The sequence below is a fragment of the Xenia sp. Carnegie-2017 genome, unplaced genomic scaffold, assembly GCF_021976095.1.
Source record: "Xenia sp. Carnegie-2017 unplaced genomic scaffold, XeniaSp_v1 HiC_scaffold_25, whole genome shotgun sequence".
NCBI lineage: Eukaryota > Metazoa > Cnidaria > Anthozoa > Malacalcyonacea > Xeniidae > Xenia > Xenia sp. Carnegie-2017.
In genome coordinates this window covers 3,785,515-3,813,315 of record NW_025813488.1, presented here as the reverse complement: position 1 = coordinate 3,813,315, position 27,801 = coordinate 3,785,515, and the positions used below count along the sequence as shown (strand labels likewise).

The 27,801-nt window shown below is 35.4% G+C and overlaps 4 protein-coding genes and 3 long non-coding RNA genes across 8 annotated transcripts; 3 read left to right on the top strand and 4 right to left on the bottom strand.

The window, feature by feature from the left end:
• Positions 1-797: 797 nt before the first annotated feature.
• Positions 798-5,182, bottom strand: LOC124452597 (solute carrier family 15 member 4-like). Of its 2 annotated transcripts, XR_006950811.1 has the most exons (7): positions 4,983-5,182; positions 4,266-4,534; positions 3,557-3,874; positions 2,337-2,737; positions 1,586-1,967; positions 970-1,358; positions 798-907 (listed from the first exon to the last, which is right to left on the bottom strand). XR_006950811.1 is itself a non-coding variant. In XM_047003181.1 (6 exons), exons 2-6 carry the CDS (start codon positions 4,531-4,533, stop codon positions 1,024-1,026), a joined length of 1,704 nt encoding a protein of 567 aa, XP_046859137.1. In that variant the 5' UTR covers position 4,534; positions 4,983-5,182; the 3' UTR covers positions 927-1,023. The 2 variants fall into 2 exon arrangements, 1 of the variants encoding a protein (XP_046859137.1); XM_047003181.1 differs by lacking the exon at positions 798-907 and having other exon boundaries at positions 927-1,358.
• LOC124452623 lies at positions 5,007-22,988 on the top strand. The gene is made up of 3 exons (XR_006950824.1): positions 5,007-5,016; positions 13,706-13,709; positions 22,756-22,988. It is a non-coding gene; the product is annotated as an uncharacterized LOC124452623 (long non-coding RNA).
• Positions 6,300-7,013, top strand: LOC124452618. Its single transcript, XR_006950815.1, has 2 exons — positions 6,300-6,376; positions 6,656-7,013. It is a non-coding gene; the product is annotated as an uncharacterized LOC124452618 (long non-coding RNA).
• On the top strand, positions 8,360-10,346 carry LOC124452598 (carbohydrate sulfotransferase 1-like). The gene has a single exon (XM_047003182.1). The coding sequence runs from the start codon at positions 8,541-8,543 to the stop codon at positions 10,227-10,229; it is 1,689 nt and encodes a 562-aa protein (XP_046859138.1). The 5' UTR covers positions 8,360-8,540; the 3' UTR covers positions 10,230-10,346.
• Positions 10,362-13,054, bottom strand: LOC124452602 (putative GTP-binding protein 6). Its single transcript, XM_047003185.1, has 6 exons — positions 12,235-13,054; positions 11,673-11,905; positions 11,219-11,427; positions 10,960-11,102; positions 10,685-10,852; positions 10,362-10,483 (listed from the first exon to the last, which is right to left on the bottom strand). The coding sequence occupies exons 1-6, from the start codon at positions 13,017-13,019 to the stop codon at positions 10,366-10,368; spliced, it is 1,656 nt and encodes a 551-aa protein (XP_046859141.1). The 5' UTR covers positions 13,020-13,054; the 3' UTR covers positions 10,362-10,365.
• LOC124452620 lies at positions 17,929-18,441 on the bottom strand. Its single transcript, XR_006950817.1, has 2 exons — positions 18,403-18,441; positions 17,929-18,341 (listed from the first exon to the last, which is right to left on the bottom strand). It is a non-coding gene; the product is annotated as an uncharacterized LOC124452620 (long non-coding RNA).
• LOC124452593 (osmotic avoidance abnormal protein 3-like) lies at positions 22,917-27,635 on the bottom strand. The gene is made up of 9 exons (XM_047003171.1): positions 27,354-27,635; positions 26,819-27,030; positions 26,188-26,528; positions 25,955-26,077; positions 25,533-25,832; positions 25,144-25,378; positions 24,350-24,564; positions 23,822-24,103; positions 22,917-23,740 (listed from the first exon to the last, which is right to left on the bottom strand). The coding sequence occupies exons 2-9, from the start codon at positions 26,940-26,942 to the stop codon at positions 23,042-23,044; spliced, it is 2,319 nt and encodes a 772-aa protein (XP_046859127.1). The 5' UTR covers positions 26,943-27,030; positions 27,354-27,635; the 3' UTR covers positions 22,917-23,041.
• Positions 27,636-27,801: the final 166 nt, after the last annotated feature.

Sequence of the window (27,801 nt, the reverse complement as noted above, 5' to 3'; positions counted from 1 at the left end):
ATTGCCATTTAGATTTAAAAATGTAGTCATATATAATGTTAAGATATTCGATAAACGGAAGTTATTACATCAAGTAAATGCGATCTTCATATTTATGAACGTCACATGTAAATATTCAGGATTTAAGTAATTTTTAAGGATTATGTTTCATTCCATAACACGTAAATTGGTGACGGGTTTTAGCTCGTTTTATAAAACAATTTATTGATTTTATTGGTCATTTTTGTTTTGGAATTCTGAAGCATGAGCCTGGAATTTCAAGTATGAATGTTAGAAATCACGAGACACAAGTATAGCGTGATAATTCGTTGACTATTGACAACTTAGTGGTAAGAACAGACACAGATGTGGCAATAATAAAAATATAATATTTATCATTCGTTGTCGTTAATTTTGACGTGAATGAAAAACTACTTCGAATTTAAAGAATAATGAAAAACAAATATTAATAAAACTAACAAACTTCTATTAGAAATATTTTGCATCATTTTCAAAATTCATTTTGACCAATGTAAACTGTGTAATTGGCTTTTCAATCGACATAATTTACGTGTTCAAAGTAGTTCAAATAGGACAGGGGGGGTTCGGCCGCACCTGTGCTCCTCTCGGTGGGTATTTCCCCATCTTTCTTCCTCTCAGTGGGTATAGCCCCCTCCCTTCCCTGCACTCGGCGGTTTCCCGTTTCCCTCGTTAGACTAGCAGCTAAATATAACACCACGTGCTTTTAAGTAGACTTTCCAATTTTTTACAACATTTGAAAATTATCAAATTTGACCTGATTATCACACCATATAAGATTTTTCGATAGACAATGGCGGATGTATTTATAAAAAAAGCAATATGAGTTAAATTACTAAAATCCACTAGTCAAGGTGTTCAAAGGAACATCATAACAGTGAAACCTAGACTAAAACAAAACGAACAAATTGAAACAAAAAACCTTCAATTAATGAGAAAAAAACAACTTACAGCACATTGTACACAAGATTGACTGCTTTCTACATTACCAATGGCTTGGGGATTTTAAGTTACGTATTCCGGTGTTTTATCATTATTTTCCATCGTTTTCGCGGCCAATTCCTTTTTCTTGTTATAATTTAAGGCAAAAAAAACATACAAAACAAAGTTGAGAAACATTAAGACAGCAAGCAGAAAAAAATAGTTTTCCAATTTGCCTTTATTGATGTTCTTTCCTTTAGGCAACCATTGCTTGCTTTCATCTCTTTTTTCCGTTACTGCTTTGACGATGATGACAAGTGCTGTGCCAAAAATGCTACTCATTCCTGTAGATAGGAGAAAAACTCCCATCACAACACCTTGTAGAGATTTTGGAGCTTCAGTAAAAGCCAATTCTAAACCTGAAACAAATTTAGAAGATCATCGTAGTTAAGTAAAATTTGTTGAATGTGGAAGAACTTGAATAATGAAGCTGCATTAACAATCAATGGACTCTTAATCTGTGATACTGATGGTACTAAAAATCAACGAAGTTGATCTCATTATAAATATGTAATAGTGAAGACAGTACGTAAGAAATCATTAATTTAATGTCATTTTTTATCTTAAAGTTTTAAATCGTCCATACCTGAAATACTTGAAAACACTTCACTCAGACCAATCAAAAAATATTGAGGCACTTGATAAAATATGCTGGCATCAGAGACATTTAACGGCTTATCTTCACCATGTCTTTCTTGTGGTATACAACAATGATCCTTACGATACACTTCTATCCCCCCAGCACACGCCATACTAGCAGTGGCTATCAACATGCCAATACCGATGCGTTGTAATTGACTGAGATGGATATTGAAATAACCCAAAAGTGGATAGACAACTTTATCCATAACAGGTATAATTAATAAAACAGATACTGTGTTAACAAGAAACAGATACGCGATGGGAATTTCAAACTGACCAAGTTTTATATCCATGTACTTTGCTTGAAAAACCATCGTTGAACTTATCTACAGCAAAGATAAAATATCATTTTAACTTCAATTACTTCTTCACCATTGCTTGGTAAAATCAAAACCATGCAGCATTTGGGTTTTTGCATTGGATGTTTCGATCACAAGATTTAAAAGCACGTAAACTCGTTTTCAAATGTTTCGTTAAGTTAGTTTCGTCTCCCAAACTCTAGTAACTAATGTTTACTTCAATGGTAGCGTACTCGTCAAAATTTCATGACATATATGAATGGTTGTATGCATATTGCCCATTAAGATTTGCTGTTTGCAACTACATAGCTACATATAAAGAGCAAATTCTCAAAAACAAGGAATTATGAATAAAGGAATAAGGAAACAGGTATGAGTTAAATTTAATACAGAAACCTGTGAAAACACCATCCAATATACGATAAAAGACGCGAAAATCGGCAACAATCTGTACACTGTTTTCACATCTTCAACTTCCCAACTGCTGTAAGAGCCACCAAAACACATTTTTGCTCGGTCCAACCAATGATTTACAAAAGAACTCGACAGAGATGGCCTCAGAGATCGTTTAATCGCCTCTCGTACTATTTTAAAGGTTGTAGTAAGAACGCTACCAGTTGGAGGACGAATAATGTATCTTTTTCGCCCCAAAAGAAAAACCAGGATGGAAAGAAGAAGCGTCACCACCGGAATCAAGTATCCAAAAAAATAGGAAATATCTTGTTGGACATATGAAGCAACAGCTAACGCAAGCATTGCTCCAAAGTTTATAATCCAATAAAACCAGTTGAAAAAAGCTATGAAAGTAAACATAAAACAAATTACATTAACGAAACACGATTTGTTCTTCTCTTTTCACTCAACCAACAAACACAAACAACTTATATGGTAAAATTTGAATTTTAGACAGTGTAAAAATTGTTTTTGTTCTCTGTTGTTCATTCATCACTATATACACTGACACACGTTATCTTAGATTATATTTTAGGTAGTGTAAAAACTGTTTTCGTTCTCTGTTGTTCATTCATCACTACCTACACTGACACACGTTATCTTAGTTTATATTTTAGATAGTGTAAAAACTGTTTTTGTTCTCTGTTGTTCATTCATCACTACCTACACTGACACACGTTATCTTAGTTTATATTTTAGGTAGTGTAAAGATTGTTTTTGTTCTCTGTTGTTCATTCATCACTACCTACACTGACACACGTTATCTTAGTTTATATTTTAGGTAGTGTAAAGACTGTTTTCGTTCTCAGTTGTTCATTCATCACTATCTACACTGACACACGTTATCTTAGTTTATATTTTAGGTAGTGCAAAAACTGTTTTCGTTCTCTGTTCTTCATTCATCACTACCTACACTGACACATGTTATCTTAGTTTATATTTTAGATAGTGTAAAAACTGTTTTCGTTCTCTGTTGTTCATTCATCACTACCTACACTGACACACGTTATCTTAGTTTATATTTTAGATAGTATAAAGACTGTTCTCATTCCCAGTTGTTCATTCATCTCCACACAAGTGCTTCTTACATGCACATTTTATCTTAATGATAGTTTACATGAAGAATGTTACATGAACGAGTAATATGTGCTCAACTTTCGTACCTTGAATAGCCGAAGGACCAAGACTTGATAGTTGTTCTGCACCAAAAGGTGATACATTTGATTTAATTCCTCCAGTTCCAATTGAAACGAGTATTAAACCAATAAGATACACAGTTCTTTTAAATACTTTATTGGTTGTAAATTTACTTGCAGCCCAATTGCTGTGTTCAGTTTCAGAGTTGTTATAAGTTATTGATCCCAACGGAAGCAAAATAGATCCAATCAAATATATGACACCAGCACCAAGTATTGTTGCAAACTTTCCTGCTTTGGAATCTGCATACCAACCACCAATAATTGGAGTTAGATAACAAAGACCTAGTGGATGAAGCAGACAAGAATTAAGAAAATTAATTACAAACAGTATATGCACAAACTACAAAAAGTAATTGAAATTTTCACACGTTATCTTTTTTTATGAACTATTTCATAAAAACTTGAAGAACCCAACAGAAACTTTGCAATTATAAATTAGTGTTTTTTTAATTAAAAAACAAATCTGATGTCTTTCAATGAAACTTAACTTAATGACAATTTTATATGTAGCCAAAGTGCATGTATTTATTTAGAGAGTTTGAAGAAAATATTTTTGATTAACGTATATATTTTGCAATTCAAAGGTATAATATGAAATTTTAATGTAATCTTCTTATGACTAAACACAAAACATACATAAACTGAAAACAACTAAACAGTCAAAATTGTTTACCTGTAAATACTGTCGCAATAATAATTGCTACTTCAGAGCTGAAGTCTAAATGGTTGACGTCAGTAGCAAAAAGAAAAAGATTTGCACTTATGGCATAAAACGTCAACCTCTCACAAAGTTCCACGATAAGAATACATATGACAGGAATCGTAAAAATGGATGGTTTCGACGGTTTTATGTCAACAATATCGTTTATCGTTGGTGAATCTTTATCTTGAAGTAGTGGGAATCTTTCTAAAGATCTCGATTTTTCTGATGAATTATCCATGCTAGATAAAATGAAGAAAAAAAATTCAAGAACAATTAATTATCAAAAATGTACAAGCTTTTCCTAATTTCAAGAGATTTGAATTAAGAGAAATAAATATTTGAGCCAATTTACTCATTGCATACGGTATTTATAGATTGAATTTCGACAAGCGTTTTAGCTGAACGTGAAAAGTCTAAAACTCCCATAACCCACAGGTAAGTAAAAACTATAGTATCAGGGTGCACTAACGTGACGAACTAAGGTCTTCAGATGGCAGTCAATTAATTTGCCAAACACTGAAAGTCGTGGAACCAAAATATAATTCCAGAGATGATGTACTTTGTCCTCTGACACTCATATAAAGAAACAAGGGTTATACAAAATATTCATTGAATAGCTTGTTTCATGCACAACAATATATTTATCCAATCACGAAGCGATTGTTACATTAAATGTCCAAATCATACTTTTGTAAAGAGACCACAAGTTCGGCAGAGTACTGTATAAATATAGCAGCTATCTTTTGTATAGACCTCAGTAAATGTAGAGAAGCTTGAGATCTTGAAATTTCAATCAAATCATATGAGCGATATACTGCTGCGATTCAAGTACAGACTTGAATCGCAGCAGTATATGTTCACCGTATTTTCAAAGTTTTCCTGTCTGTTCTTGAACTTTGTGAAAGCTTTGGGATCAAACGACAGTAATTAAATAAAATCACGAGATATACACAATTTGCAATTATGTATACACGTGAATTGACCATGCCAATAAAGTAAATATAATTTATACAAAAACTTATATATATTTGAATCCAATTTGAATCATGCATGATTCAAATACATATGCTGCAGTTTTTGAATAAATTCTATTTGGTTTTCCAATACTTCCCAAGACTGTTCTAATAAATCTGAAACAAATCATTTATTTATTGAATCTTTGGGAAAACTACACCAAGAAAAACATTGTGCATTAAGATTTTGAAAATAATCGACATTCACAAGGGGCAGTTTTTAATTTATATTGTGGTTATTCTTGAACGACTATTTGACTATTTCGTAATCAATGTTTTAGAGTGGATTGGAAAAAGTTTATAACAAGAGTTATACATCTTCAAAATAATTAGCGCCTGTTACAACCGTCCTATTTCATGGCAAATGCTTGCCACATAGCACAAAGCATGCACACAAGTAAGGTTTAATTCATTGCGATGAAGATAAATTGTTTATACAGTTGAAGTTGAGCTGCATGATAGCATGAACATTGCAAGAACATTGAAACGCTGACGAATATTTTAACTCTTTTCCAAAATCAAATTCTTTTCATAATTCAAAATTTTTTCCCTAAGTTTATAGAGGGTACCGTTGTTAATTGTTATCAATGTCATATACAACAATACTTTTTATTTACATTGTATAATAAGACTGGAAGGTTTACAAGTCTGCTTAATTGAGCATTGGAGTCATACGGTTTGTTTGAACTTTGTAGTGTCGTTATATTTGATAAATTTGTGTATGTATATAGCGAACATCTGTCTCCATTATAGACAGTTCATTGATTAGGGAAGGAATATTGAAAATAACGAGCATTACAGAGACAAATGTCATAGAGAAGAAAAGAAAATTAATGGAAAATTAATCATTCATTGTACAATATTGTTAGCGATTTAAACCCAACAGCGAATTGATGGACTTAAATACAGTCAAATATCTCAATCACAATGCATTTAATTAATATATGAATTATCCTAGAGCTTTTGGTTGATAATAATTTTAATATTTAATAAGTCGTCGTAAGATATAAAAAGTTTGAAACAGAACATTATCGAGGAAAAATTTGAACATCGTCAATAGTTTTAATGGTAAGTAACAAGCATTGAATTGATAGCAATACCTAAGATATGTATAAAGATAAAATAGATTTACTTATAACTTTCATAGAAATACTGATAAAGTGATTTAATATAAATAAAGTTCACTATTTTAAATTCTTTGTTCATGGGTACATTAAATTATTATAAATAAGATAAAAGCCCCAGACTCCAGTCACTAAAAACTATCCATTTTTAAAACCATTTAAAATAGATTGAGATTTGAGATACTCCAAACATAACACGCATATTAATTCTTGTTTATTTCAGAATTCAAGATCTTTGAAATAAAGCTGACATAAAATGGCCAGACTGCTTCTCTTTGCAACCCTTTTACTCGTGATAATAGCTGACGTGGCGACAAAATGTGACATAGGATTCTTTTGTGATGAGAATGAAGACAAACGTGACAACTGGACAAAACGTGCAGAAAAAACACAGGAAAAGATCCAAAGCAAAAAACAAAAGATGGAACTCACAAGGCAGAAATTCCTCTTAAAATTTCTGGAAAACGCTCACAAATTTTTAGAAAAAAATGTTGTCAGTGACAATTAATATTCTAACACAGACATCAAAGTTCAATGACTGAAGAAAATTCTCTTGTGCAAATAAAATATATTGAAGCAAAGAGTCACGTTAATGATTATATTTTTTATTTCTTAAAAACGTCAGTGGAAATGACATAAAAAGACCAAAATGAAGACTATCATTCTTTATTCACGAATACTAACAACACAGACAAACTTCACTTACTTCAGGTAATAAAGATGATCTAATAAACGACCAAGCGGTTTAATAAATGAGAGGGATTTGACAGAGATAGCCGTTTATATTATTTTCATGACCTTAGTTTGAATAAATGAAAACAAAACTTGTACTAAATATATCGTTTCTTAACCCAACCAACAATCAACAATAACAAAGATGTTACAATCACGATAAACGATGGAGGTGTTTATTAGAGATGGAGGTGTATATTAGAGATGGAGGGTTTATTAGTGAGAGACGTTTAATACTTATGTTCCAAGATTGGATCACTTACGGTAGTGTTAAGACTGTTCTCATTCTCCGTTGTTCATTCATCACTACCTACACTGACACACGTTATCTCAGTTTATATTTTAGATAGTGTAAAGACTGTTCTTGTTCTTTGTTGTTCATTCATCACTACCTAGACTGACACATGTTATCTTAGTTTATATTTTAGGTAGTGTAAAGACTGTTTTCGTTCTCTGTTGTTCATTCATCACTACCTACACTGACACATGTTATCTTAGTTTATATTTTAGATAGTGTAAAGACTGTTCTTGTTCTCTGTTGTTCATTCATCACTACCTACACTGACACACGTTATCTTAGTTTATATTTTAGATAGTGTAAAGACTGTTCTTGTTCTCTGTTGTTCATTTATCACTACCTACACTGACACACGTTATCTTAGTTTATATTTTAGATAGTGTAAAGACTGTTCTTGTTCTCTGTTGTTCATTCATCACTACCTACACTGACACATGTTATCTTAGTTTATATTTTAGGTAGTGTAAAGACTGTTCTCGTTCTCTGTTGTTCATTTATCACTACCTACACTGACACACGTTATCTTAGTTTATATTTTAGATAGTGTAAAGACTGTTCTTGTTCTCTGTTGTTCATTCATCACTACCTACACTGACACACGTTATCTTAGTTTATATTTTAGATAGTGTAAAGACTGTTCTCGTTCTCTGTTGTTCATTCATCACTACCAACACTGACACACGTTTTGATCCTTGTTCACAAAAGCATTCATTGAGCAGTCAAGCGTCTCCAGTACATGTCATAGCCAAAGTTAAACAATTACAAAAACCTTGATGTGAGTTATTGAGTTGTTATAAAGTAATGTCATTTTCGATAGTTTTAATTATATTTTCATCTCGTGGCTTGATAAAAACATTTTTGGCTACCGAAGAATTAAGGTAAGCTACAAACATATAACTAAAAAACAACTCAGATATTAATTCGTCTTTTGAAATCAGCTGCCGATTCTTTGACAGGTGGTTAAAGGCAAAAATACTTAATCTCTAAATTGCTCTTCAAAACAAACATCTAGTCGATAGCTGCCATTAATTGGGAACATTTTTCAAAGCAAGAAAACAGCGTGAGTTTGTTAAAAATAATGCGCAAGAACATTCTTGAAGAGAAGAAATTACTCACAAAAACCGCCATACAGCGAAGGAAAAAATCGTCATTTCGTTTGCGTTACGTATTCTTGACATGCGTAGTAGTGTCTATTTATGCATTCATAACGCTATACAAAGAACTACAACAAGCTAGTCGTGTCTTAGCCGATTTCAAAAGAGAGAGTTTAATTTTAATAAAAAACAATTCTTTAGAAACGACAATGCATAAAACAAAACACGAAGCAACAAACTCCGAAGCTATCGACGTTAACAATGAAATATTAGATAAAATATTATGCTTTAGAAGTACGGAAAATAAGAGTGTTTCTTCTCGAGTAGACTTGGATGAAAAAATAGGACGTCGCTTTCAAGAAAACGTGCTTATGATTCGGAAGCGATTTTACGAAACGCATCAAGCAAAAACACACGAAACTGAAAAAACAAACACAAAAAGAAACGCGCAAAATATTGGTCAAGACACGAACATCAGGCAGTACAAAATGAAAAATGTCTTTGAGAACAGGACAAATTTGCCAACTACCACGAACGAATATTCATATAAACAGTTCAAGAATGATTTCAGTTCAGAATACACTAAAAAAATGGGCTCAAAAAAAATAACGGGAAGATTCCCAAAGCATATGTCAAACAGTAATGTCATTATCGTCGGTTATCATCGTTCTGGATCGTCATTTTTGGGAGAAATGTTTAACCGTAATCCGAACGCATTTTACATCTTCGAGCCCATACACACAATTGATGTATTTCTTGAAGCACGACGGCGTTTTCCGGCACTTTACGACACACTTGTTCGGAATTTACTTGGAACTATATACGAATGCAACTTTCAAAAACATCCACTATTTGTCAACACGCTCACAGCATCCACATTTCGTCTTAAAAGTGAAGCCTTAAGATCAGGAGGTCTTTGTGATCCACGCGTAAATTTCGGAAAAATGCACCTATGTCAAAGATTGAACGCGACGTTTTTGTCCCAAATTTGTCGCAGTCATCCACACAAAGTAATAAAAACAATTAGAATGGTGCGATGGGAAAATCTTGATTTCCTTCAACATTCTACTCACACTCCGGCTAAGGTGATTTATTTAGTGCGTGATCCACGAGGTATAATTACGTCTCGCGTGTCGTGGATTCTTGAACGTTTACCGCAGTTCATGAACTCCACATCAAACAAAGCAAGTGAAAAGATGCTGAAAGCGATTTTGAATTACATTGGCAACGTATCTAAAGATTTATGCACTCAAATGATCAATGATATAAAAGAATGGACAAAAAGATCAAAACATGACGAAAACTTTGCCATGGTACGCTATGAAGACGTTTCAAAAGACCCGCTGACCGCTTATAAAAAAATATCGGAGTTTACAGGCATAGCTCAATCTCAGACTGTCATTCATTGGCTACAAAATAACACTAAGTACTCCTTGGATACAAATTACTATTCGACTACACGTAATGCGACCGCTGTACCACATATGTGGCGAAGTAGGCTCACTATGTCATTCATTAATGAAATTCAAAATCACTGCGGGAACGTCATGAACACATTAGGATACAAATTGATACGTAATGAAAAAGAGCGACGTGACACAACAACATCGCTGGTGATACAAGATGATAACATGGGAAACATACGAACATTACCGTATGTTCGTAATTTATAATGTGCAGGAGTAAAATTGTCATTGTAGAAATGTTCTTCTTATAAAAATGGAATGAGGAGGGGGGACTGGAAGATACTTTACGTCATAATGACAAAATAAAAATGATCCTGGTACCTTCAACTTTCCCTTCTTGAAGTTATTCAAATTTTGCTTTATATTTTCTAATGGTTGACGCGTCCATTACAACATTAACGTTCAATTTACAATTTTTTGTACTTTCAACTTGGCAAACGGTAGCTTCATGATGTAACCAGCTATAGAAAATTGAAACAAATTTAGGTTTTTTTTCAATAGCAATGATAAATGAAAAAGAAGAGCTTTAGGAAAAACTGATAAAGTTATATATCCCGTGGAAATGAACAGTAGAACAGAGTTTATAGTTTATACTTCGGCAACATATGTAGATACGGTACATCAACAAGAGATTATTCTGCTTGACTTATACTTTATTAAACCTTAGATGAAGTCCATCCTGTGGAATAGATAATGTCATGATTTCTCGCCCAGTTATTTTAAACAGCATGTCTTGAACGGCATTCCACAATGACTGTAAGCCCATTTCGTATTTCGCAGACACATTAAAGCTCTTGCCATCTATGAAACTATTACATGTCAATGGATCTCTGAAAAAAATGGATTGAATGAATTCAAAAACACTTATCATACACATATCAATATGAACAATGTCAGCAATGTCAGCCTGTTGAAGAGCCAAGATATTTTGGTGTACCTTAAATCAATTTTATTGTTCACTTCAACAATATTTTCCATTAAATATGTTGGTAATTTGAGCCTTTTTAATGCTTCAAGAACATGAAATTTTTGCGCTTCGAATTCTGGGTGACTTGAATCACGCAGATGAAGAATAAGATCCTGCAAAATAATGAAAGTTGGAATGCAGCTTTTTGTAGTCTGATAAAAATTGGTTTGGCATAGTTAAGTTTAAACGTCTCATTCAGTGAGCTATGTTGCTTAAATCTCAAGCTCACCGAGTTAAGGATGTCTTGTAATGTGGCAGAAAATGACTCTAGCAGTTCATTTGGTAAATCAGAGATGAAACCAACTGTATCAACAAGAATGATCGTCATTCCACATGGCAACTTGCAACGGTGAGCTGTGACATCAAGTGTTGCAAAAAGCTTATTTTCTGGTTGTATTTTTGTATCATGAGTGAATGCTTTAATTAAGGTCGTCTTGCCTGCATGAAAAGAAAATTTTCAACAATCATATTTCTTACTAAGAACACATTGAAATAAGTTTGACACAGAGAAAATGTTGGTACTAATTATTATAATAAGCAATCATTAAATTATTGTACTTTAAATCAAAGAAACTTATTGCTTCTCAATCGCAATCTACTTTTATCAAAGTCTTGAAATTTCTAAGATCTATATGGCAATAAATATCATTTTCAAAAACACAGACTTCATTTTTTAAACACACCTGCATTTGTGTAACCAACAACTGAGATGATGGGTATTCTTCTTTTGTTTCTTTCCTGTTGAATCAACTTTCGTTGTTTTCTAATGATGTCCAGTTTTTGCCTTAGTTTCATTTGTCGCATCATCAAAACCCTACGTGCTACTTCAATGTGGGTTTCACCTGCACCAGAAAATGAATAAGTACCACCACGCTGTTGATCATGGTGTGCTTGGTCATCTATCATCAACCGTGACCTATTCATTCATTGACAACAAGACAGTAAAAAATATAAATATACAAAGTTTGTTAGCAACATAAAGAAACACAATTATTTATGAATGTCGATTCTAAGATTGCAGAAGTAAACCAGATTATCTTACTACAAATGAATTATATCAAAAAAATAATGTAAAACACTGGCTACATGCCAGACTGGAAAGTCTATATTTACTGTGCACCCAAGATTTGAAATTTGCATGCATAAAAGCTAAGTTATCACAAAATTTCACACCCAAGATCTGCAGTACAAACTTTGCTAAGTGGCCAGCACATTGAGAACAATAACCTCATTATTATCCAATACCTAATATATTTCAACTCTGCCAGTTCTACAAGAACTTTTGCTTCCTTAGTCACAGCTCGCTCTTTAAAAATCTGAATAACTAGGCTGTATCGATCCAAAACTTTAACATTCCATAAAAGTTCCAGCTCTAAATGCTGACGTCGTGTAAGCTTGCTGCAATCCAAAAACACAGCTGTCAAAGAACATTTTCTCTGTAGCAACTCAACAAGCTTTGTTATTTCATCCAACTTGCCCTTTCCAAAAAAGTAACGTGGATCTAATTTTCTGATTGGTTCTATACGTCCTTCAACAACATTCCATCTGCTTATGGAGTGAACAAGACTCAAGGCTTCCTCAAACATGTGATCAACACTTTCCTTATGAAATCGATTTTTACCCCATTTAAAATTTGGTTGAATTACCAAAATATTATGGTTCTTGTAAAAACCAGTCCTTTCTCGAAGCTGTTGTAAAAATTCAAAATTTTCATAATTCACAACTTCAATATCATTGATATCACATGTTTTATCATCTTTCCATGATCTACTGGTTGAAATACCTTTCACAAAACAGTCGCCTTCCAAACGTTTTAACAAATTTACATTAAATGGTAAATATTTTTTTTTATAACATTTTACACGACTAAAACGTGAAGCATCAAACGTGCGCACGTTCAAATTACAGGCAGTGAAAACTGCCCTTAAAGCATGACAACTTATCGTCCCAAAAATATCGCCTATCACAGGTTTTAATGATAAAAATTCTCCTCGTCTCTTAAGGTGAAGAAATGGGAGACGATTCGCCATCTTGTAATCCTTGGGATAATAACAATATAACCATTACCCTGGGTGCCAACCAACCATTGGGTTAGACCATGTGAACGGGGGGGGTGGGTGGGTGGGGGTGAAGAAGCCCACTTTTTGCAGTAGTAAAACAAAAAAGATATTTAGACTGAGCTGAAATTATTGTTTAGAAGTGTTTCTTACGACATAATAGTATTGAATAATTGTTGCTCAGCCGTCCCTGATATTAGAGAGTCAGATTTGACTACGAATACGACTACCGCTAAGTGTTCGTCAGAATTCCCGAATTCCATGGTTTCTTGGTTCTGTTGCAATGATATCAACAGTATTGTGCAATACAGCATCTTATGAGGAATATAATGGGCACAAGAAAAAGTGCAAATAATTTATGTAACTAAGGTAATTAGCGTGACGTCATTTCGAGAACAGTTTTCAGAACATGAAACCTGCTCAGAGGAAGGTTGAATTCTTTTTGCAACTCTGAAATTTGCATACAGGGTAAACTTATCAATACAATGGTAAGTCAATAAACTATATCATTAAATTGTCTTCGAACTGGAATGCTATAAAATTACCTGTACTGTGGTGCCAGTGTCTGACAATAACAGGTGACACAAGAATTTGGTGAAAAGTACAAACAAACACAAACAAACAACATTTGTATACCGGCCAGTATTAATCCCCGCCAGGGGGGTTGACCGGTCCATGAACTTTTCTACGCCAAACGTCTCTATCTCTCGCCATATCTCTCGTTATACCCATCGCCTTCATATCACTGTTCACAGCATCCATCCATCTCTTTCTCGGTCTACCTCGTTTGCGGACTCCATCAACATTCATATGCAACGTTCTACGAATTTCAGCACTTTCTTCCCTCCTTTCCACATGCCCAAACCACCTCAAACGCTGGCGCCTTATCCAATTCTTGATACACTCAACACCAACTCTTTCTCTAATCTCTTCAAAACACTTCTAACACATGCCTTATACAATTCTCCCTTCTGCTTCAACGAAGTCGACTTTCCGCACAACATTCCCGACAACTCTCTAAAACTCCACCACGCTGCTTGAACTCTGTTCCTCACCGCTTGCTCGCACCCTTCATTTAACACATCGCCCAGATATTTAAACCCGATACACCTTCCAAACTCACGTCACCCAGTTCAAACCGTTCAATCGCGACTCGCCCACCACTTCGACACGTCCCGCACTCAAAATCAGTTACTCTTGTCAATGCACCACGGACACCTGAACATCTTCCATTAACCCACTTACTGCATTTCCCACACATTATCGAATTCACTCCAACTCTTTTCCCACACACCACATGGCCATTTATCACTGTCCTTCACCTCCACCTGCCTCGAGCATCTCATGCCCTTCGTCTTTGCCTCATTCACTTTCAGTCCCTTGACTTCTATTGCCGTTTTCCATTCTCGGTACCATTCCATGACTTTCTGCTTCGACTCCGCCACCAAGACAATGTCATCTGCATACAACAAACACCAGCATCCTTCTTTTCTTCTCACTTCCTCTGTCAGTACATCCATCACACAAGCAAACAGTAACGGCGACAAGACTGAACCTTGATGAACACCAACTTTTACCTCAAAAACACCAGATCTAACACTTTCCTCCGTAACCACCGCCTCTACACCTTCATAAGTCTCCATAACTGCCCGAACCATATTCTCTGTCACACCTTTCTTACGCAGCGCGTACTCGATCACCTTTCTCGGAACTCTATCAAACGCCTTCTCCAAATCTACAAACACCATATACAATTCTCTGTCCTTCTCCAAAAATTTCTCCTGCAGCTGCCTCAACACAAAACACGCATCCGTCGTTCCTCTCCCCGGTATGAATCCATACTGCTCTTCCCCCATCCGAACAACTTCCCTCAACCTTCTTTCAAACACTCTCTACTATCTTCAACGCATGCTCCATCAGCTTAATAGTCCTGTAATTCCCACATACCGTCGCTGCTCCTTTTCCTTTGTACAGCGGGACCACTAGACTCTTTCTCCATGTACTCGGCATCTTTGAGCCCCTCAAAACCTCGTTCGCTACATTACACAACTCTCACGCATAGTTCATTGTCCAACATTTCGCTACCCACTTCACTCCCCGCCTTTCCTTTCTTCATCTTGCGCAGAGCTCATCAACAGTCACTGTTTCCCACGACCCCAAAACTTCATCCGCTTCCATTCCACTCATTCTCTACATTCATCAAACGGTCACAGTACGCCCTCCACACTTCTAACTTCTTCCACACCTTCAACTCCCCATCGTCTGCACGCCGAGCACCAAAATATCGTTCCTCTCCTTCTCTAGCCGTTCTAAACAACGCTTTTCGTCCATTCTCCTGCATTTTACGAGCTCTTTCTGATGCCTTTCTATCGCTTTAGCCACCTCCTTTCGCGCCTTTTCTTGAACCAGATGTAATCGATCCTATCTGCTTCAGTCCGCGACTTTCTCCACCTTTTAAATGCCAACTTCTTCGCGCCAATCACTTCGCTGACTCGTTGATCCCACCACCATGCCTGTTCTTCTACTACACCGCCTTTACTTCTACAACATACCTTCTCCACTGCCGTTAAAACACCCTTCTCCAAGCACGTCCATCGCTCCTCCACCGTCTCACCCTCAACATTCAATGTCGCAATTTCGTCACGGAAACACTGCTTCCCTTCATTCGATCGTAACTTCCATAGCTTAAGCCTGCCTTTACCCTCAACCTTTCTCCTCTTCACCTTCATGATTCTCCAGTCCATGACCAGCAGCTTGTGCTGGGTCACACATTCTTCTCCTGCAATCACTTTTGCATCCTTCACATTTTTCCTCTCTTCTTCATTCACCAGTATATAATCCACCACGGTCCTACTGTCACAAGCTTGCTTTCTTCCTTTATAAACCACGTATTCACTACCACCATCCCACAACTCGCTGCTAACTCCAATATCGCCTCGCCTTCAGCATTCATATCACCAACTCCAAAACCTCCATGCGCACAGTATCCTTTTCTTACGCTTCCCACATGACCGTTCCAATCACCAAGCATCACACATCGCCCTCTAATGTCTGCTCTCACTGCATACACGCTGTCGTAGAACTTTTCCTTCTCCTCCGCACTTCGTCCAACCTGAGGAGCATACACCACAACGAAACTCACAACTTCGGCCTCAATAACTACATCAACTCTCAGGACTCTGTCCGAAACTCTCTTCACTGCTACAACCGACTTCGCCCAATCCTCTCTTATCGCAAATCCAACACCATTCGTGCCACTTCCGTTTCCCTTCTAAAACCACTTAAATCTCGCTCCATTATCTTCACCCTTTATGACTCTCGTACCTTCACCTTTAAACCTTACCTCCTGAAACCCACACACATCAACTTTCCTTCTCTTCAACATGTCCGCCACTTCTGCACTCCTTCCCTTCATTGTCCCAACGTTCACTGTGCCTACCCGAAGGGTGACACTTCCACCAACATTCGATCCGGAGATTCTTCGCACCCCCTGCCCACTGAAGGGCTGCCGGGAACTGGGGGCCATGTCTTCTTTTCCAAAGTTCATGAATTTTGTTGGAGCAAAAGTTTTACGGTAGGATGCCCTTCCTTACACCAACCCCTTTTAGTCGTCTTTTACGACACGCAGAGGATACGTTGGCGCAATTCTAAGCCGGCAACCACACGGCTAAATTTGGTGAAAAGTGCATCAACATAATTCGAATCAAAATTCATGGTGTTCTTATGCAGGAATTATTGATGAATATGGTTTTATTTTACTCTTAACAGTTCGTTTCTTTGTCCTTCGAAATGACTTGCAGTGCGTAACATTTTGTTGGAAAAAATAGCAGTTAATATAAATACAAGCTACATGCACACTTTAGCTTGGTTCAATTCAACTGTATCGACTGCCAATTCGACTTCACCAGATACAGATACATGGATAAAACATGAGGCACATGACATTCTTCTATGTAAACGATATCATGTCGATGTTAAAGAACGCGAAAGACGATTAGATATGTTAAATATGATTTGACTACATACTCACTGCAATGTGTTTGTTTTTAATAAGTCAAATGAAACTGTCATTCAATGTATATTTCATTCCCCATTTTATGAATGTGCCAGAAAACGAGAAAAAGATAATTTGATAACAATATACGTTGCAAGACAAAGTAACATATTTTTCCTGCTCGTCCATGACTTCAGGTTTAACGACCATAGAGGCCAAAACTGCGTTACTCAAGTTGATTTTGATAAATAAGAAAGAGGTTTTCCATGAAAAAAACAAGTTTTTATAATTTATTGTACGAGCATTTTTACTTGCAAAAACTAACATATTACATGAAGTTGTTTGATAAGTTCTTTTCTCTTAAATTTTTTCTTAACTCTATCATACATTAAATTACAGATGTAAATTTTTATTTTAAGCTGACAGTCGTTTCACAACTACCGATGGATGTTTTTATTCATCAAAGCATTTATGCTTTTCAAACCAAAATTATTATTATAAAATCATTACTTATTGGAAATTTGTACAACAATATTCCAAAATAGGTGGCAGGAGCCTGTTTTGAAATACTTTACCACAAAATTTGTTTTCTAAGTTAGAGAGCGAGGGAACTCTCTGACTTAGTAAGAGTACGCCGAATACAATAGCGTATATTTGCTTTTTCAAAATCCAAGATTTCTGAAAAATTGTTTGCTAGCACTGAAAAATCGAAAATAAACGTCGAAAATAATGTTTTGATTAACATCTATCTAAAAGATAGCCAAACAAAAAACTAGTGGCGAATAGAAACAAACACCTTAACCTGAAAAAAGACTTTAGTCAATAAGCTACAAGTCAATGGAACAAATAAAAAGAAATATTTATACCTCATCTTGTTTTTCATCTTCTTCTTCATCTGGATCCTCCTTGTCTCTCCATCAGCATGCTCCTCATGGCTCCATCAGCATCCTCCTCAAGGCTCCATCAGCATTCTCCTCATGGCTCCATCGGCATCCTCCTCATGGCTCCATCAGCATCCTCCTCAAGGCTCCATCAGCATCCTCCTCATGGCTCCACCAGCATCCTCCTCATGGCTCCACCAGCATCCTCCTCATGGCTCCACCAGCATCCTCCTCAAGTCTCCATCAGCATCCTCCTCAAGGCTCCATCAGCATCCTCCTCAAGGCTCCATCAGCATCCTCCTCATGGCTCCATCAGCATCTTCCTCATCTAAACGAAACTTCTAACAAACAAGTTAAGATTACGACATGAAAAAACTTAGCATACTCCTCTATCTTCTTCTTGATCATCGTCCCTTGTATCTAAAAAAGACTGAAGAAGAAGTTATTTGTTTGATGGAAACAAACAGTTATAAGCACATACCACTGTTAGGGTTCGTGTTCTTTCGCTGTCCATGAGCACGACATGACTACATAAATGCAACAACAATTATTGAATTAAAATCATAGCAAGTGATTATGGAGATCGTGCTTTCCCATTGTAATAGTTCTATCATGCTCTAACATTTATATCTATGACTGTACATGATTGAACATGTATGTTAAGTGAACAACACTTTGAAGATTATAACACTCGCGGAAAGCTTATCGTTTGAACCGTGCATTGTGTTGTAACATCCCTCAATGTTATAACACATGCAGTGTTCTGTAACATTGTCAAACGATTTATTACATGCGATTTAACTCCAGAATTCCTAGATAAAAACAAAATAATTGAAGAATGTCTATGCAATATATTCTCTACTCGAGTCTTTTTGATTTTATCCAAAAGGTTGCTTAATTATTTCGGTAAGGTGCGAAGGTTTATAAAAGACCTTCGCGTTTAAAGATTTTGCAACATTCTGCCTGCATGTTACAATATCTTGTATATTGTATAATGTATATATGAGGTAATTCATTTGAACTGCTCGTCTCTCCATCAGCATACTCGTCTCTCCATCTGCATCCTCCTTGTCTCTCCATCAGCATCCTCCTCGTCTCTTCATCTGCATCCTTCTAGTCTCTCCATCAGCATCCTTCTCATCCCTAAATCAGCATCCTCGTCCCTCCATCTGCAGCCTCCTCATCTCTTCAATAGCATCCTCCTCGTCGCTCCATCAGCATCTTCCTAGTCTCTCCATCAGCATCCTCGTCTTTCCATCAGCATCCTCCTCGTCTCTCCATCAGCATCCTCCTAGTCTCTCCATCAGCATCCTCCTAGTCCCTCCATCAGCATCCTCCTAGTCTCTCCATCTGCATCCTCCACATCTAAACGAAACATCTATAAAACAAGTTAAGATTATGACATGAAAATCTTAACATACTCCTCTATCTTCTTCTTGATCGTCGTCCCTTGTATCTAAAAAAGATTGAAGAAGTTATTTGTTTGATGGAAACAAACAATTAGAAGCACATACCACTGTTAGGGTTCGTGTTCTTTCACTGTCCGTAAGCCCAAATGTTGCAATATCTTGTATATTTTAAAATATATATTTTAGGTATATAATATACATTATATCCTTTAGTTACAAAGATTAAAGGATGGAAATTGCTATTTGTAACATTGGCCAGTTGTTAGAAATAGCAAAATGCAAAATCATCACACATATGTAAATGATAACGAGAAATGCAAAATAAAAATATTTTCTGGACATATATTGATAGAGGTCCAATAATTGATGTCGAGAACAGTGGGAAACTTTTCACAGTTTCGTGTTCTCACTTCAATATATACCTGAATCTTGACGACAACTTTGTGGTCCAAGATCGAAACATAGAAATACCAAGAAACCAACGAAATTGATCATTCCTTTGAACAAATAGGATTCTTAACGAAGCTTTGAATTCTTGACTTACAATTCAGCCATGTTTGTGGTATGATAGAAAGAATATTTTATCAGTGTTGCTGTTGGCACCAGCCGACGTAGGAGAGCAACATTGTTTCGTAAATCTCAGGAGAATAGTTGCAAGTCAAGAATATGCTGTATCGCGAATGCCCATCAAAACTGGGTAATACATGTAAATTCATCAATCGTAGACTACCTTTATGTCTTCAACGATTTTTCTGTATTTAATCTGTTGCTTTCAAACATGGGTAAAATAGTTTACTCGTCTTTTCCATTGATAAGAGTTCTTGTGGTATTACTCGCCTCACAGCCTTCGTTTTTCTCTTAATTTTTTGCTATTCTCAACGGCTCACATATTTTAATCATCTGTTTTCGAGGTGAAATTTGCAGCAAGTAGTTGTATTTCTTAAAGACTGTCTTTAACTTACACAACCGACCTTCAGCAGACGAAAAGTTCTGTCAAATACGTTTATCGAAGCGAAAGACCGTAGTTTTTATTCTGATAACTTTCATATATCACACAAATTAATTTATTAGTTCATTTGTTTTGACGTCAATTTTGTTCAAACCATGATAAAAAGGATTAAATTCATTGATTGTATGAAAATATATGCAGAGCAAAGAGAAAAGGAATTAAGTCTGGTTTTAAGTTGGCTAACTACACTGGCTAGTAAAAGGAAGCAAAGCCTTTTCTCCAGAGGTTTGGAGAAAACAAAAGAAATTTTCTTTTCTTTTCTCAGTGAAGAGTTTGGGAAATCAATGATTGTAAGAATTATCAAGGAAGACAGAGTATGTCTTGTGGTGGTAATTTCTTGTATGAACAAGAATTTATTTCATCCGAAACCTCAAATCAACGAACCATAGCTAGGAGAGTTGTTCTTTTTCTCCCACCTGGCCAACTTTATTCAACTTGTTCCGTCAACGAATAAATTAGAAGGGAAGTCAAAAGCTTGTAATTCATTCGTGTGGGAATCAGCCACAAATTATAGAAAAGCTTTTGTCGTGCTCAATACTTATTATGAACATTGGAGCCCAGCTTATTGCAATAATATAAATTGCCATTGTAAAATGTAATGTAATAATTTAACGAGAGAATTTTATTGACGTTAGAGAATTTTATTGATCGGTATTTTTCTTGACACTAAAATTCTCTCATTAAATTATTATATTATATATTTTTCAATGGCAATTCCTATTATTGTAATAAGTTGGGCTCTAATGCTCATAATAAGATTACGTTTCTCAAATCCGACGAGGTCATTGCTAAGTTTGTATGGTAATCTTGTGAAACGTTTACATGTTATAATGTCATAATTTTTTTACAGGAAGCAACAGGAGAGAACCAGCCAACCCTTTTTTTTGACACAGGCGAGTTTGAACGGTTTTAGTTTGTACTAAAACACATGTGAACAACAGGACACGTGTCGGGAAATATTGTTCACTAGAACTTGTCAATTTAGTCATTTTAGTGTCAATTTCATTTTATCTAAATAAATTAAACGTTTATGTTCTTTTGGTTCTTTGCTCACTGTCTCAACCATATGCCGTATACTTCTATATCCACCCACTGATCTCACCATTCACCTAATAGATCCCAGAGTCCCAGACTATCCATGTGTAAAAACTAGCGAATACATAGTTTTATTTCTGTTTTGTTAATTCGATACATTATCATCTTTCGTTTCTTTAGAAATCTATTGTTTCTCAATAAGTGAGTACATACAAATCAGAAGGCATGATACTACACCTTTGGTTAAACCTTCTAAAAAGAAAGATGTGGGAAAATGGGAGTATCAGCTGTGGGATCAAAATCTGGAATAAATTATTTAATATTTTAGCCAATCAAAGCTCGAAAAAACAATAACAATGTCAAAATGTCCAGAATCTCATCAGCCAATGAAATCAAGCCACCAAATGATTCCAAGATGGCAGATTGGAAAAGTGATTTTATGTGTTTAAATAACGAAGATTTATTGTTTCAAAACCGCTCTAATTTAATATTTGGGCAGCTGAATACCTTGGAACCCAAAATTAACAAATATGGAAAGACTACTGCACATGGTAGGCTTGAGATGAAACCCGAAAGGGATTGTAAAACAAAAGGCCGTCGTTTGAAACGTTTAACAGCCACCACACCAGGACACATTTTGTCACCTGAAAAATGGACGAAATACAGCTTGAAAAATGATGGAACCGAGAATTTTCAAGATATGGATGAACACAGTTTAAACAGACATGCTGCACTATCTTTTTTGTCGTCGTTAAGGAAGCGAAAATTGGTTGAAGCTTGTGATAAACCTGCACAGAATCCCAATAAATCGTCAGTGGACTCAACTCCATGTAGTACAAATATGAAATCTTGCAGCCTTGAACCAAAAGCTGTTGACTGTAACGTCGATGAAGACAGCAAATTTGTGTTCAAGAAACCAGAGCCCAAGATTGGAGTCAATGCTTTATCTGATAAATCAGGTAAATGGAAAGGTAACTTGTATGTTATGAGTGAATATGTGGTTGGTGGTGCTCCGCTACCAACTTTAAGGATGTCTAAAGATTGTGGTAAAAGTCCTAAACAAGGTAATGGACCTATGAGTATGGAAGATTTGGACCAAGAGACCAGAGAGAGAAATAAATTTTATTGCTTTCCTGACAAGGTTAAACAATGTAAACAAAAAAGGAATTTTAGAAAGAGAACTATGACCAATAACCAATGAGGTTGAATCATATTGAACCAGGTAATATACATGGAACGCTACCTGAAGCAAATAATTGAAGCCAAATCTTACCCCCAGACATGTGTGTTTAGTGTTTCAAGATTCTCTCACCGAGTGAAAATTGATTGATCTACACACACAGGTCTGGGTGTTAAATTTGGCTTTAAAAAAAATTATCAGGCTTTTCTATTACAGGTAGCATTCCATGTATTTTAGTTCAATGGAATCACATTAAATGGCTGAACGTGTGTAGTTGTATATGAAGTCAAAAACACATGAATTTTCTTTTAAATATGATTGATATTTTGATTTTGTAAAAGATAAAACTTGTGCTGTGCTGGTGAGCGTTTTTTATATGTGAAATTTATTTATCATTTTGAAGAGCATAGATGCAACAAATTGATTCAAGCTACTGAGCTAATTTCATGAGCTAAACTGAGTTGATTAGTTAGTGCAAACAACTTGCTTAAAACCCATCAGCTTGCTTCTTCTTTTTGTTTTTTTTCCCATTTATCATATATGGATTTAAAGATTCCAGACGCACAGGTCTCATGTTTGTCGTGGAATAAGTTTCCATAGGAGGAATAGCTTCATGATAGGAAATGCTTGAATGTCGTAAGGTTATTTCATGATTGTCCTGTCGATGATGATTCTGTGTCTCTAGAAGACGATTTGCGCGTTTTGGGGCAAAATATGACGCCGCAATTTCACTGCTTTCCGTCCGATTTAAATGCTGTAAAAATTTATCTTCCTCATTTGCGTAATTGTTGCAAGGTGGAGATGATCCTGTCTTTAATTTACGGGATAGCGGAGTGACATTCCCAACACCTGCCATAGGTAATGTCGTACGTTCAATCGCAACATCGGGAACAATCCACTGTTGTTCATCCTCGTCCCATTTTGACTCAACCATCACACGATCAACATTAAAGTAGTTGCAGTCCCTTCGTATTAAAGGTTGAATTTTATCCAAGATTGCCTTTTGAAGGGCCATTTTTTGTTCTTGTTTGCGAATTGTTTCCAAATAATCTTCGCGATCACGTTCAAACTCGACGTGAAGATCTTCCACCTCATCTTTAGCTAGCTTAAGTTCGTCGTAAAGGCTTTTTATTTTCTTGTTTTTTGCTTTGATTTCATCTTGCAAGGAGTCATAAACTTTGATAACCTACAAATTATACAGGTTATAACATTGGCAAAGTGATAAATGAAAGATCACCGTAAAAATACAAAAAAAATATTGTTTTACCATTTGATCACTGTTGTTAAGTGTTTTTAAAGCGTTTACTAGTTTTTCTTTACGAGAAAAAACATGATCCTTTCGTTTTTTATGTTTTTCCTTAAGTTGACTGTCATCCTTGCGTTCACCTCCCACAATTTGTTGTTGAAGATTGTGTAATCTTGCAAGAGCTTCATGATGCAATTGTAGAGAGGTCCCAGCCTCACTAACGTCCACGCCATTCTGAGAGATTGGTGATGAGTTTGGAACGCGACTTGTTTCAAGGTTTTCTTCGCTGTTTTTGGTGGCAGGCTTTTGAAACACAAAACAAAAAAAGCGTACTTTTACAACAAAAATTTCCTACTAAATTAGAAGCGGTTAAAAAATCTCAACGACATAAAACATGTAGATTAATTTGGTATACATTATTGTTATACCACATAGATTGCACTCTAGTAGACAAAAGTTAAAAGATGACGATGGAAAACTTAACAAAACCAACGTAGAGAGGTAATAGGCGTTGTTAGGTTTGAAAAAAAAACTCAACAAATTTCTTACCGGAAAAGAATACTGGCACTCAACTGAGTTCAATTTCTGGTCATATTCTGCCTTCAATCTTGTCATTTCATCCATTAAATTTTCCTTACTTGATTGTTCTTTTTCAAACATCTTTTTCATCGCAGATAATTTTTCCTCGTATTCATTTTTAATCCTGGATGTTTCTTCTGTTAGCTTCTCTTGAACAAAACTTTCCTCAGTTTTACCAGACACGACTATAGATTTAACAAAAAGTAGGAGTTGAGACAATTAGCACAAACCGTCCTATGTTTTTAATCGCAGAAGACTGCTGTCGTGCACTGTTGGTCATTCATGATTCATCACTAACTACACTGACACACGTTATCTTAGTTTATATTTTAGGTAGTGTAAAGACTGTTCTCTGTTGTTCATTCATCACTACCTACATGAGTAACATGACACTTCAAATTTCGTGGTCTAGTGAAGATGTTTTATAGTTTTATAACCTAGAACTGTACCGTACATAGACTACAGCTGTACCATACATAGACTACAGCTGTACCATACATAGACTACAGCTGTACCATACATAGACTACAGCTGTACCATACATAGACTACAGCTGTACTATACATAGACTACAGCTGTACCATACATAGACTACAGCTGTACCATACATAGACTACAGCTGTACTATACATAGACTACAGCTGTACCATACATAGACTACAGCTGTACTATACATAGACTACAGCTGTACTATACATAGATTACAGCTGTACCATACATAGACTACAGCTGTACCATACATAGACTACAGCTATAAAACTAACCCGACAACTTCGTAGGTGTAGTCGACTGTCCCATGAGCATTTGTTTCAGTTTCTCAATCTCTTCTTTATACTCTCTCAACAAAGCGTCTTTTGGATCCTCGTTTATTTTTGGTTTATTTTTTATGTTTTTCGCTCTGTTTGCATACCGTAAAGTACTTAAAGTTTCGTCGTAATTATTATCGGCTGGACTCAAACAAGCCACCATTAACGTCTTTGTATTTCCACCTAAAGAATCCTATTGATCAATGCATATAAATTTAGCATCTTTTTAGAGTTTTTAAGTGAAACATGAATTTAGTGAAACAGATTTCAAATAACTTAATAAAAGGAAAATGTCTATATGAGTGTTTTTCAAATATTTATTTTTCTATGGAAATACTTAAACTAACCTGAAGTAAACGAGTAAGTTTTGAATCTCTATAAGGTATGTGTTTGGATTTTCCATCTACAAGTGCCGAAATAACATTTCCAAGAGCAGAAAGTGATAAATTAATTTTTGTAGCTTCTTTCAATCGGTCTCCAGTGGCTCCAGTCTTTGCCTGACGTTCGCTACCTGCTAAATCAACAAGATTTAATTTTCCAACTCTAATATGTTCTTCCCCATTCAAATTTCTGTCTTCCATCTCAAGTTTTATTGTAAATATTGAATGTGATCGTGAAGAATCAGCATTCATAAGTGTAGAACCAACCTACAAAATAAACATAATCTCTTCTCATTTAATGGTTTATTATACAGGTATAATGCAAATAGAATAAATATTATTTAATCTTCAATGTTTGAAAACAACTATTAAACTGAAATGGATATTACCGAGCGGTTTTTATGGCCCATTGCCATAACTTTTTCACAATCAACAACACTGTGAACTGGTACCATTGTGAGATCTTTCACATAAACACCCAAATCAGGATGTTCCTTTAACTCCAGTCTTGTCTGTAATGTGAGGAAAATAAATTTAAAAGACATATAAAAAACACATCTCATATTAAAATATAAATATTATAGAATATTCAAATAACATCAATTGTCAATGACATGATTACTTTATTATTTTTCCCCAAAAGATCACGAATGTCTTCATTATAAATTTCAAGATAGGATGCATGAACCAAGAACTTTGTATTTTCTGAGACATCAATTGTCTCAAAGATATGTTCAAATGCACGTGGTATAATGCCACGTTGGGTCATTGGATCAGAGATGCCCATCATGCTAAAACTTTTCCCACAACCTGTCTGACCATAAGCAAATACGGTACCATTGTAACCTTCACAAACACCCTCCACAAGTGGAAAACAAATGTCATTGTAGATTGTTTGCGTTGTTGAGTCTGTTTCATAAGCTCCATCAAATGTGAATGATTTTGGTGGTTGCTCTTTCTCACCTTATTTTAAAAATATAACAAATAACCTACACTATATTTCATTGTATATGGAGAGTTAGGTGTTAACATCAGATCACTCCTTAAGAAGAGAAGGAATGGAAGTCTTAAGGTTTTTTGCATGGTAGAAAACAAAGATACTAGTTCACATAGGCTGTACTATGAAATTCAAATGACCAAATGTCATGTTTGATCAATAATCATGCACCAATTTAGGAATAGACTAGTTGTATGAAACTTTCCAAAAACTTTGAAATTGACTTCACTCTCTTTCTATGCAATCACAGTGTTACCTGGTTTAAAAAGTTGACATTGTCCAATGGATGAATCTATTTGTACAACAGTTTGACAATTCAGATCCTTCTCTCTTTTATTTAGTGGCCGACATCTCACTATGACTTTTACTGCCTCAGCCATGTTTAAGATACTGTACTCCTTCAATCACAAGTCAGATGATAAATTGAAACATGTACGGTTGATGTGTCCCATCCCAAATGCTTAAACCCTACATAAAAATTATACATAACTCTTTTATTTCTAGACACAGATGTGGCTTCAATGTCCTTTTAGACTACAACAATAGACGACTTGCCCATTTTACGTCTGTTGGCAGGCTTATTTGGTCAAGTCTTTTTGGACAACACTAGCAACAATGCTTAACATATCTTTGGAATAATAAACGCAACAAGGCAAGTAATCTATTACGATGGTTAAAACATAGAAGAAATAATGCGTTTATCATAACATTTCAACAATGAAGAAGATTACTACACGAGCACAAACTCAAAAATAAATTGCCCTGTGGGAGAATTTTATTCTCAACAGTACCTTATGCAGTTATCAAACGTTTATATAGTGATTCATCAATTTTTCTCGCAGTGATGAATCGATATAACCAAAATTTCCTGACGCTTGAATTAGAATGCCATTTATTTCGAAAGATTTATATTTTATCATACCTCTAACCTCGATAATGTAGGAAAATATTTTATACAGTATCGAATCAAAATTCAACACAAATTAATTTGAACACGTTTCCCCTATTTTTTATAAACATTTTAAAGAAAAAATCCAAATTTCTTCCCAAATTGTGATGTTGTTTATACGATCATTAAATGGAGCTAGTTACCTAGCAACGTCATCGAAACGATTTTGTGCAGGGGGGGACTTCACTTTGTTTTACAAGAACCAAGTAAAATTTTTCTTATTCAGTTATTCTTCTAATGATCTAATCTATTATTTACACCTTCCTTTCAGCCACCATGAATCGACTCCC